At 37.2% G+C, this 12,545-nt stretch overlaps 1 protein-coding gene across 1 annotated transcript; it reads right to left on the bottom strand.

Annotated features, from left to right (window-relative positions):
* Window positions 1–1,530: 1,530 nt before the first annotated feature.
* LOC121422923 (transcription factor Sp9-like) lies at window positions 1,531–12,229 on the bottom strand. The gene is made up of 2 exons (XM_041618167.1): window positions 11,867–12,229; window positions 1,531–5,221 (listed from the first exon to the last, which is right to left on the bottom strand). Exon 2 carries the CDS (start codon window positions 5,186–5,188, stop codon window positions 3,830–3,832), a length of 1,359 nt encoding a protein of 452 aa, XP_041474101.1. The 5' UTR covers window positions 5,189–5,221; window positions 11,867–12,229; the 3' UTR covers window positions 1,531–3,829.
* Between the last annotated feature and the right edge of the window lie 316 nt (window positions 12,230–12,545).

The following is a 12,545-nucleotide window of genomic DNA, read 5'->3' as shown; positions in this document are numbered from 1 at the left end:
CCACACGCGCACACACTTAATGCATTTTTTTCTCTCGTGAGTACATTTAAGTTTCTTCTTTTCCTGTCCATTTCGCACATTGCCACACCTGAGATTAACTCATGCATACCTATTTTATTGCGAAAACAGAACTTAGCAAAAAATGCAAATACATCATCTATTCATTTTTATGTTATAATTTCATTTTACTCCGTAGACATATATTTTCACAACACAGGAAAAAAAATTACTCAATCAATTCGAATTTTTATCAATACATCCCGGAATACCCGTTTAGAACGGCAAAAATCTCTTTTAACTCTGAAGCTCGGTATATATATCACAATAGACATTTTGTACAACATCAAATCTTATTTCTAGATACAATTCCATCATATATTACACCCAAACTTACGAAGAAAAAACGCAAGAGATACAGCCCAATAGCATAATAATATATTCAACTATTTCACAGTATATGTACATAAGAAAATCCTTTGTTATCAGATCCTTTGTCAGACAAAACGGCCTAAAACGCCATCGTACCAATGAAATATGTCCAATCATATATATAGATAGTTGATATGAGTAGTATTTTTGGTAATATTTCAGAATATAAATTGATGAAAATCAATGTTTAAATATCATCTACATGCAAAGCAGATGACTTAGCATTAAGGAAACCACGTGACAATTTCATTTGAAATCACATGATCAAGTTACACCAGCACATGAACATATAAAATAATCACAGCAAATTTTCTGTTCGTCTTTTCTACACTATCATGCCCAAAATCGTTATATCCCTGTTTACCATAAACAAAATACAAATGACATCAGATCAAGGCATACGGCAAGATAAAACATAAAAAATAAAATTGTGTCATAAATACATGTATAAGATACATCTTTAAATCAATGTCAAATACCACGAGATGAGATTGAAGATATAAGGAATTTAATACATTATCTTGTTATAAAGGTTTAATCAATATCTTGTTATTATTAAGAGACATAAGTCGAAGATTTACCGTTTCATCATAATCCTGCTCAGGGCTTTCATATGGTTCAGTATGAAGTCGAAGTTAATATTTAGAAGACATTCTCTCTCCTGTTACGGGTGATGGTAATACTGAAAGAAAAGAAGGGCCATTCAAAATAAAGAAAAAAAAATAACTGATATGATAAACGGTAAATAAAAGTTAAGGATTACATGGCTGTCAATGCTGGCTTGAGGGAATATGATATAACCTAACAAGTAGAGTTCTAGGGAATTCGGGGGAAAATATGCTGAAAAGTAAGTATTTGGAATTCACAGACCCATAATCTTTGTAAAGAACAAATAACAATGAAATATATCATTGAATAATAAATACGGCATCATTAGAGGTCACTGAAACAAACGAGAGAATTGTTTTATAGAAGTTTAATTTACCCTTATATCATCGACAAAATGAGTGGTCGGGACTAATGGACGCCATTTGAAAACAAGAAAACCTTACACCCATTCATCACGCTGGTGACACTATGTCAAGTGGCAACGCATTTTTGATCCAAAAGATAGATCTGAGGCTATACAGCAAGATGAAAGTATTATCGCCAAGCACGTTATTCACATCCGATTTTTCTTAATTGTGGATAGATGAAGCGAACGGAGATAAGGTGGCAATGGCGTAAGGATAGAAAGGTAGACAGACAGACAGAATGGAAGAGGGGGAGAGAGAAATTAAAACATAGGTTAATATATATATATATATATATATATATATATATACATATACATAAAAAATATAGAGAGAAATCTTGGCGGAGCGAAAATCTGAGAGCAGGAACTCGTTTGGGTTATATTCCAAAAGCAGTAGGCCTACCACCCATCGCTTGAACGAATACGGTAGAAACATCCTAAAGTATACAGCTAAAAACACTGGACAATATATACCTGAACAATCTGAACAGGTCATGAAAGTGTTTCTATGCTGCTGAACGCGACTTTGGCTGTAGTTAGCTACCGTTTCTCAAGCTCGAGCTCCTCGCCCTGGGTTAATTTGTTGGAAAGACTTCACCAGAAGTCACGCCACGGGTATCTACTAAACGCGCAATAACCCCTCGCTGTCATCTCGCGTCTTCTCAACCATACGTCTTTATTAACTACACCATATTTTTTTCTCGCCTGCCATTTTCTAAAACCTCTATCGTTTCCTCTTGTGTCCTTTCTTCTTTCCGTTTCTCTCTCCTCCTTCTCTACCTTTCTTCTCATACGGCTACGCGCGAAAAACAGCCGTTCAAACTCTCCTGACATTTGGAGACTTGAACGTGAAGACGCAAGGCATGGCTTATCGCTTAACCCCCGCCAAATCGAGTCGGCCTACAATAATGCCATCTTTATCCTTATGTTTCAGAACAGGGGTGTTAGAAAGTAGCCATTATCGCCATATTGGGAGGGTTGATAATGGCTATTCTTTTTCTGATATTCTCACTGTCAAGGAAGGTATTATCTTTTCTTAAGGCGCTCATCTTGACGGAAGAAAAAGTCGATCGGGAAGGATCCGGTGTTAACCTGGTTAATGACAGTCGATACCTCGAATGAAAAATTGCATCTTCTCTTTTAGAAGCAGCATATAATCCAAAGATTCATTGGTGAGGCAAATCAAATGTAATATTCCTAAATCTCCTTCAGACCCTTCCCGTCCACAAAATATGGTATTATTCAGATTTAACCGGGAGAGTTTATCTCTCCCGAACAAATAATAGAGTATGACGCTTTCAAAAGAACGATTTCAGTCACCGACTAACGGTGGATATTATTCCGTTTTAAAGTATCTTTCTCTTCCCACTTTAAAACAGATAAACATTTAGGAAGTATATGACGGTTTAAGGTGAGTAGAGAATCGCTACAGTATTTATACGCAATACATAGGAAATCATAGTTATGTTTTTGTTGTAAACTGCATAAAAAGTTGGTATTACACAAGGTTATTCTCGTCTACCCTTACTATTTCATCAATATAATAAAACCCATTTCAGGAGAAGTTTATGGAAACAGTGGCGTTAAAAATATCGAAACGATCTGTAGAACTTTTTGTACGATCAAAGTATTTAAGAATAAGAAAACATCCTTTCAGGATGAAACAGCTTAAATTTCCTGAAAAGAGATGAAAGAATACCAAAAGATAAAATATTTTTTTTTTCTTACAATAAGACCTCGTACTTTAGAAAGAGAGAAAATTAATATCTTACTGAATGAATGTACGACCAGGCAACTGTACATGATATGCAGTAAGGATTTGAAATATGCTAGTACATAGAATCAATTGCAAAGATGTCGATATGGATTGTGCTTGTTCATAGATTACAGACCTTGAGGTCGTGTCATGGAGTTGTTGGTGTTGTTGCGTAATGCACTGGGATACACTAAAGATTTTTTTCTAACAATATTACATATTGATATTTCAGGATAGAAAATAAGAGGAATAGTTTCCCAAATAAATATGATAAAAAACCTGCTTTACTTCCAGCTGTTTTGTGACTTCTTATGCAAGAGGAATAATCATAATTACATTAAAATAATATTCATATGAGTGAAAAGTGCCATTAAGTGTGTTTTCAGGGGAATGGAATGGTAGAAATTATGATTGAAAATCAAAGGATTCCATACAAAAACTTGGTAAGGTGATTCCACAACAATCTCTGATTTTTGCTTTCAGCCTTGCAGCTCTTAATAACGACGTATTGATGCCAGATGTATCTATTAGTTTTAAAAACTAAAAGGAAAATTGTTTCACATCATACTCCAAGTCTATAATACACTGAGGAGTCATTTGAATTCAAAAGTCCAGTTTATTGTATACTGCTATGGTGTTGCTATTTTGAGGGCAGCTGACTGTGGAACGGACATGCTAATAGGTCCCGGTCCCGTAGACGCCGGTGACGGTGACCCCTCTGTACCGCTAGGGCTCGATTCCGCTTCGCTGCTACCGACACTTGCTAACTTCTTAATCGGTGATATCTTTCCTGTTTCTCCCGCTGCTTTACTAGAGGCATTACCGCTGTTGGCATTTCCACTGTTGTTGTTATTGTTCTGATGGGTTTTGACGTGCTTACTGAGGTGATCGCTTCGCATGAAGCGTTTGTTACACGTTGGGCAAGCAAACCGCTTCTCTCCTGTATGCGTACGAAGATGACGTTGGAGCTCATCGGACCGAGTGAAACGCTTACCGCAGAAAAGCCAGTTACATACGAAGGGACGTTCACCCGTATGCCATCGAAGATGCGCCTTCAGGTGCGATGTCTTCCCATAAATCTTACCACACCCCGGAATGTGACAACTGTGGATATTTTTCTTTCGTATGGGTTGACCGGCTGCGGCTAATCGTTCGTTTTCCTGACAGTTCGGACAATCGCAAGTTGCCCTGCCGCTGTAACGGCGACTTGCTCTTGACAGTGAAAGTCCGAGTCCAGCTGGTCCAAAGAAGGAGGATCGCATCTCTGTCAGGCTCATAATATCGTAACCAGGAGGTAAGAATGAGTTGAAACTACTTGGAGGAAACAGATGTGATGGGCTAAAGAGAGATGGATTTGCAGTAGTAAGCGGCGGATATGGTAAAACTGAATGGCTCAGAGCCAATGCGTTACAGTCTGACGCGGTGGAACATGTTGGCATCTTGCCAAAATGTGAAGGTAGAGTGCCTGCACTGCTATGAAGGTCCAGCAAACTAGCCTGGGCACCCGGTAAACCCCAAAAGGCGGGACTGAAGCCAGGAACACCGTTCTCTCGCGATAACACTGACGCAGATGTTGCCGCTTTCAGCCACGATTCATAAGCAGAATGTCCACAAAGTTGAGGAGGTAGGATACCTGCCAAATGCTCTGTCTCCGAGCTAAACCCGGTTTTGTGTCCATATGGTGAGGTGTTTGACTTTGGTGTCTCAGTAGCAATTGGGATTCTAGGTTCAGATTTTCGTGAGAAGAATAATTCTCCTGAAAATGGTGAGGTAAGTGAACTACTTGGTGCCAGAGGATACGGAAAAGATGCGCCAAGCATACTTCCGGGGGCCGTCATACCGGCGAATCTGGACGTTGCATGTTCACTAGTCAGAACAGATGAACTTGGTGTCGTTCTCTTGAAGGGGTGGAAACCTTTTGCCTTGGGTGGATCTGGGAAACTCTCTGGACTCCCCTCAGCGACTCTGTCACATGTGGCGGCTAACATGGCTAGAGGTGGTCGTCCTTTACGCGATGGTTCCTGCAGCAAAAGATAAAAAAAGAAGCATCACACTTATTAATCAAACTTGCTTTTTAATGGAAAATCGGCGCGACGGGAAGGCAATTATCATTACCTTAATACTCTTCGCTACCCCCTTCCTAATTCAGACCGAGTTTTGTGTCTCTCTTTCTAGCCAGCCCTCGGAAAAAGAGAAGAATTATAATTACCCTCGGCAATTCTGGAAGAATTATCATCATTTGTATAAATTGATTGTGATCGGGTACCAGACAAGGAGTCTGAAAGGCGTTAAGCGCATCACCGTGGGAAGCTGGCAGGCAGTACTACCACGCGATTCGCCCTTCCTTTCGCAAGATTGTGGTTTAATAAATTTCTGGTCGATAGTTTTTTTTTTTGGGGGGGGAAACAATGAAGAGAAAATTAGCAAAGGGAATATAAAAAATGTTAATCATATTGAAGAAAAGAGAGTAACAGATTACCACCTTTTAGTGATTCACATGGCAAGGTTAAATTATACTGTTACTGTTTTTGTTATCCTTTGATAATTCATTTTTTACTCAATGTAATCATTATTTCAGAAAACTATCCTTGAATATAAATCGATATAGTCTTATACTAAATACATACTGTATAAAATAAACCATTTTGACCACTATATGTCTTCAGATTGTCATTACACACATCTCCATTCATAACCTTAAAAACTCAAACAAATTTGAGAATCTAAATTATATAATCTGAATATTACAGAATGTTTCCCTTCTGATGTGTGGTTGTCAGAAGATTCAACTTTTAGGCAAAGACTGTAGCCAACCACTCAAAGGACCTTGGTAAAAAGCAGAAAAACAGCTCGGGGGGTTTGCCACACATCTTCGACGGGTCTTCTTTAATTGAAAAATGATACCACTGTTATGACACCCTATTAGTAGAGAGGCGCCCCCAACTACGGGTACGTCAAACTGCAAAACAAAAAAGTGGGATAAGACAGGGGATAAACGATGTGGAGCCGGAGTTGGCGAACACCCGGACTCTCCGGAACACGAGAGCATCTGTCTAGCCTAAAGACAACCGCCGGCAAGCTGGTTGATAGTCGAACAATATATACTAAGTTCCGTTTCTATCGTTTCCCGCCACAAGAAGAGAAAGATAAAGAAGAATAGAGAACAAATTCTTCATTTATAAGTGCCTTGGAGCTTTGATGAAACTGTATCGGTTGATTTAACACTATTTTCCTTCATCTAATGGAGTTTAGGTGATGCGTTAACGGCATACAAAGAGCTGTAATTAATTTTGAAACGGTAAACTATACAAAGAGAAGTGCTAACAAAACAAGTCCAATATTTAATAGTAAGAAACGGACAAAAAGTTAAAACTAAAGAAGGTTAAGTGTAGGTCATTTTTTAAAGGAAAGTATACGATATTATAAATACAGAGCTCAAGAAATAAGCATAGGGTTACGCCTACGTAACCGAAAATGTGGCAACACTTTCAACAATAATATGATTTACTCGTATCAAATAAGCAAAGATGAATTGGACGAACGATTTCATTTCATGTAGAAAACGTATCGTTTGTCGAAATATATTATCCTTGAGATATATAGTATCTCCATTGTATCTTTTGCAGTTTGTGAGCAAGAATATTCCGTGTTATTTTAATCCTGATTTACATGTTCTTGCTTTCTGTTTGTGATAGATGCATGGATGAAATGATTTTCAAACATGTTACATTTTGGCGAGTAATTTCGATGAGTGTAACAACAATGTTATATTGACCGTCAAATTGTAAAATTATTCAAAGCAATTTTTTAATAAAACTGGTTCTAAAATGGATGAAAACCTGATTTTAAACAATATGAAATCAAATAGAGTAGGGATTTTAAGCTTTCAAAATAAATCATTTTGAGATCTTTTGAACGCTTTGGTGAGAATTATAGGTCTTGTAAAAAATGCAGAAGAATAGTAATTCTAAGAAAAAATTCACCGTTTGAGCACAATTGTGTCCCTCAAAAGGAAAGCGATTTCTCACTGAAGACGTTTTTTTCTAATAGCGTGTTACGAAAATTGTTGGTAGCACTAACATTGTCAAATCTGGTAAACTGAAATAAATCAAACATGAAATGTTAAATACTAGGAAGCGTGGCTTTGCATTGCTTGCTTCCATCCAGTGAATATAAATTACATCGCATAACATAATTATGCAAGTTTGCCACTGTCTCGTTTTGTGAGAGTGTTCATGACACACGCCTTTGGTCTTTTACACAAATATTTAATTATTTTGGTCCTTTTCATTTTGAAAATACACCAACTTTACTGCTAACACGCTAAATATCTTGTAAAGAAATAAAGCCGTGTCCGAACTTATTTTACAAAGCCGAGTCCAATGCAGATGTCACTAATATCATTCTGTCAGATAGTATATCTGACAGAATGATAGGCCTAGTGGCATAGGCTTTGGACTCGTCTTTGTAAAGTAATCTTGGACATGGCTATATAATTTATATTTATACCAGTAAATATAGTTGTCAACAAACCAGCACCAAGTCAAGTCGAATGAACACAGTACCGATAAAAGTAAAATCTTTAACTTTAAACTGTGGTGTTGGCATGGAGACCATATGCTTTTAAGCATTCTCTCATACATAAACAAGTATCATTTCATTCCATATTACTCAGTTGGACAAAAAAAAGTAATCAAGGAAGGGTCCGAACTTACGATGAACTCTGCATCCCAAACAGGCAAAAACGAAATTGTCGAATATACCAATCGATACAGCCGATCAGACGATCGTACAACCATCAAGAATGATAATCAAACAAAGGAGATTGGAAGGTTAGGACGGTCGATCATAATTAGTATCGATCTAAGATTTCTTTTTACAGCGACATCATTATTATTCCCATCAATTGAGATTCAATAGGTATAGCACCCCAATTTACCGCAGATGACTGACCGAGACATCATATGACCTTAGCCAAAGAAACAACAATATTATCAATATAAAACTTACTATCTGCATTGCGAAACATTGGGAATCAACTTGTAAGATATATAACTCGGAGAGGGCTTGGTTGCGGTGATATAATAATCAATTATTTTGGAACTCCAAATCAAAATGCATATAACGAACATATAACGAAATGAAATTCGTATTGAGAAAACTGGGAAATAACAAGATCTAACCAAGTCTAAGGTCACCATTTCACTATTCCTTTTTTTTTTACAATACGTGTCTTGAACATGTTGAGGAGGAAGTACTCCTCATCATTGTTAAAACAAAGATAAGAGGAAGTCATTTAGTAAGAGATCATGACAACAAGCAATAGAATCATTGGCAGTGATTATATTTGAGATAAAGTGAGAAAAATGATGCGTTAGCTAGACATGCTAGAAGCAAAAAAGTGAGTAAAAAGCGAAATGGGTGACATGATAATCATAATGTGGAAATAAGATTCAGTTGGCTCCATCTCGATGCAAACTGGATAAGATAAAAAAAGTAACAATTCGTGGCCACTTGAATACAGGTGTTTGCTGATTAATATAGTCTTTCCTCTCTCTTTGGTTTTATAATAGACCTAAAGCTTCATTTACGTGCAATTCAATTTGGATAATAAGATAAAAAAATATTGAAATTGTTTGAAAGCATGCATTATGCCATCATGTGTATCTTGGTAAGTCATGATAAATTTGTCACAGTCACAGAGTGATTAGACTACTAGTGATCGTCTTTAAATATTTAAATGTTTTTTTTTCGATGGATATTAATGCTTTCAAAAAGTGGGAGCTGAAAAATAATTTGCAAAAGACCATATACCTGAAAAGACGTTGCTAAGATATGTTAGCGGGCAGAGGCGGAGTAATTACCGGGACATTGCCCCGTACTCAAGCTTACCAAGTACCGTCGGTATGTAAATATTTGTCCCTAGTGGAACGGGCTTGAAAATGTTGTGGGCAAACGGATTGGGGATATGCATCCACTACTCAGAATATGACGAAATGAAAAGAAAGAAAAAAGAGTGTGGGGGAGGAAGAGGAGGATATGAAGTGAATTCGATAAGGAGAGAGAAATCAAAGACTTTGTATCGTTTTCCTTCGATTTGATGACTTCTTTGAGTGGTTTTCGTGCGGGACCGATGAGTGCAAAGAAATCATAATGCCAACTCTGCTGGTGCCATTATAAATGGAAGGGATTGGAAAGGATGGTAGGAATATGGGACGAACAAAGTGGCAAATATATGTGGAATTAACTCTAAAAGAATGTGCGCAAGAGTCTGTGTAAGAGGGTGGGGGGGAACCTATTAGATGTCAAAATAAGAAAGGAGAAAGAAAATGATAAAACTATAACACATCCGACGTGAAAATAATGAGAGGGAGGGAAACCAGATGCACAGACAAGATTTCTCTTATAATATCAATAAAGGGAGAAGAGAAATGGTTTAAGAATAATATATAAAAAGAATGGAGAGATAGAGATGATGTCTGGTTGGGTGGCTCGTAAAAATGCGCGAGTGTACGTGTGTGTGCGTCGTGAGTGTATTTATGATATACGTGACACAAAATGAATTAATAATAGAAAATACAAGCACGAATTAGATTACAATATAAGAACAAGGACAAACAATAATCCAAGTCATTTGGAAGTGCGTAGGGTTGTTATGACATAATGTGATATGCGTTATAGAAAAACTACGTTATTATTATTATTATAATTATTTGTAAGTATATTATTAAGTGTGCGTACATTTGAGTAAGTGGGTGGCTATACGTGTTTGGGAATAACAATAACTTCATGGGGAGAAAAAGAGGGGAAAAAGAAAGAGGGGGAGGGGCATAAGAAGCATGCTGGATAACGAGTTAACTTGTTATTCAGAATAAATATATTGTATGACACACAATTCCTGATGAATCAAAATCTTCATCTTCACCATGTTCACTGGTTTCATTTGCCCTTGCCCTACTTTGCTTTTCTACATGAACATTTCAGATGTTGGTTGGAATAAATGGGGCTCATGAGACGTTCGATAAAGCTCCACAAAATAAGGCGCACAATGTATCTATTTTCTTTGCAAGAGTATATAGGCTTCACCTAATATTCATGGTAAGCCACCTCAATCAAGATTTCATCCAATACATAGAGCTATGCTGCCCAACTTTGGCAAAATGCAGCAATTGACACATCAGTCAAATTTGAGTTATTCTTGTTTCTGAAACACGCTTTGTACCTTGCGCGTTCAGGAAAAAAAATTGTGGAAGAAATAATCGTTCTATGAAAAGATATTGAAGAAAATATGCTCTTGTATGCTCTTAAATTGCACTGACGCCTATGTAAACGATGAACACACATTGCTCATTAACAATAAATGATACTTTTGTAACCTGTTTCCTTTTGCCAAAGTAAGGTAAAATAGCACATTTACGCAACAATCATGCGCCATGACTTAAGATTGCAATCTCCGTCCGACTAATGAGTTCCAGAGTGTGAACGAATAAGAATTGATACATATTATTGCAGCCTTGCTACTCAAAATGTGAAACTCAACATCAACATTAAGGAGAAAAATAAAAACCGACAAAAACACCACCATAAAAACAGAAACAAGCAACCAGCAGGAGCAAAGACGTCGTCAGTTTCAACCGTTTTGGCCTCTATGAATGCAAATATTACCATAATAAATTATAAATATGAAAATCCTATAGTTTTGTTTAAATTCAAAGATAATGCCGGTAATGTGGTTTTGATAGATGCCATCTTGATATCGGTACAAATATTAAGGAGGTGCCGTGGCCGAGTGGTCTAAGGCGCCTGGCTATACATGGAAAGTCTGGGGTTCGATCCCGGCCGTGGCACCTATGCCCATGAGCAAGGCATTTAATATGCATTGCTCTTTTATCCTGCATTCAAATAAATCGAATGCTATATGCATTATTGCTAACTAGGTGTGCACTTGTTTAAAAAAAAAATAAAAAAAAATAAAATATAGTCATAAGAGTCGTTAAAAACACCATCAAGATTGCCAGGACATAATGTTTCTCTTGAAACAGTATCAGCGCCTTTGTAGCCCAAATACTTTTTTTTAATTAATAGTTGATAATGCACCTATACATGCATACTAAATAAACAAATCCATACGAAGAGATGGTCTGCATGAGAAAGGGAATTCCTCTGATGAGCTTTGTTTTGGAGAACAGGGGATGAGAAGCATTATCATTATTATTATTAAAATAAAGAACAATTGAATGAGAGAAATCGAAATCAATGAACATCATAAATTATTGTGATGGACAAGGAAATTAGAATGAAGGAGAGAAATTGACATCAGGGAAAATCATAAATCATTTTGATAAAGTAACACAAAAAAGGCATCAATGGTATAAAGAAAGATATTTTATCTTAATTCCAAAATTTTTGACTTCACAAACTTTCGTGGCGGGGTAAACAGTTATTTACTTTTCATCGAAAAGTACCAATCGAAGGTTAATAATTTACCAAAAATAAAGTGATAAACTATTGAACCTTTCAGGAACACTGGAGACTGATAGAAAGATTCACATTAGACCCATTAGATTGAAATTGAGAAGTAAATTACTACAGTGAAAGAAAGACAACCTGTCGACAAAAACATATAAAAGGTTATAAAGACCTCGAGGTTTTGTCTTAACGCTCACCTAACTAGATCTTTATACTCGATCAACAATTGAAGAGGGACGAAAAGCAACAATTCCTCCAGTCTCTGAGCGTCATCATGCAAATCAGACGAAAACGTTGATGCGATACAAGTATCGGAGATCGGAAAGCACCGTTCCGCTGACGATGATGGTCTGGAATGATTTCACGAGCTACCATGCGAGGAGAGCGAGTGGTTGGCCATGATGCGGCCATTCACCCCTCCCCGTCCGTTACGCCAGCCCTGTCCAGCCTCATTTGTCGGTGCACACGCAGGGTGCTTTACAACACTCGCCTGGCTCGCTACCGCATCATATAAGCAGGACTAAAGTATACTGATGTTGCTTCGTCAAGGCAATTGCTATGCAAAACACTACTTTTGCTTGCCTCTCCTTATCTCAATCTTTTCCCTAGGAGATGCTTTTTAGCTTGTAGGTGTTGAGTGTTTGGAGAGGGTACTCTTCTTATTCAGTAGTGAAGAGGAAGGGCTGAGCACACGGAGACATGTCACGCATCGTATGTCTAGCCTAGGTTTATTAGGCGAAGTATTGATATAACCAAAATAATTACAAAAATATAGCCTCACTTCTAGACTTCGTATGAAACAAGAATTATATAAAACGTAATATTTGAACGGCAAGAAAACCGATTTAACTTCCGATATTCTTTATCATGCCGTTA

Source organism: Lytechinus variegatus, chromosome 1 (assembly GCF_018143015.1).
Source record: "Lytechinus variegatus isolate NC3 chromosome 1, Lvar_3.0, whole genome shotgun sequence".
NCBI classification, from domain to species: domain Eukaryota; kingdom Metazoa; phylum Echinodermata; class Echinoidea; order Temnopleuroida; family Toxopneustidae; genus Lytechinus; species Lytechinus variegatus.
The sequence above is the reverse complement of the archived record's forward strand: the minus strand, read 5'-3'. Positions and strand labels throughout refer to the sequence as shown.

What these genes read in the sequence shown, in the direction of transcription:
- LOC121422923 (XM_041618167.1), bottom strand. Translation starts at nt 5,188, where the DNA reads ATGTTAGCCGCCACATGTGACAGAGTCGCTGAGGGGAGTCCAGAGAGT.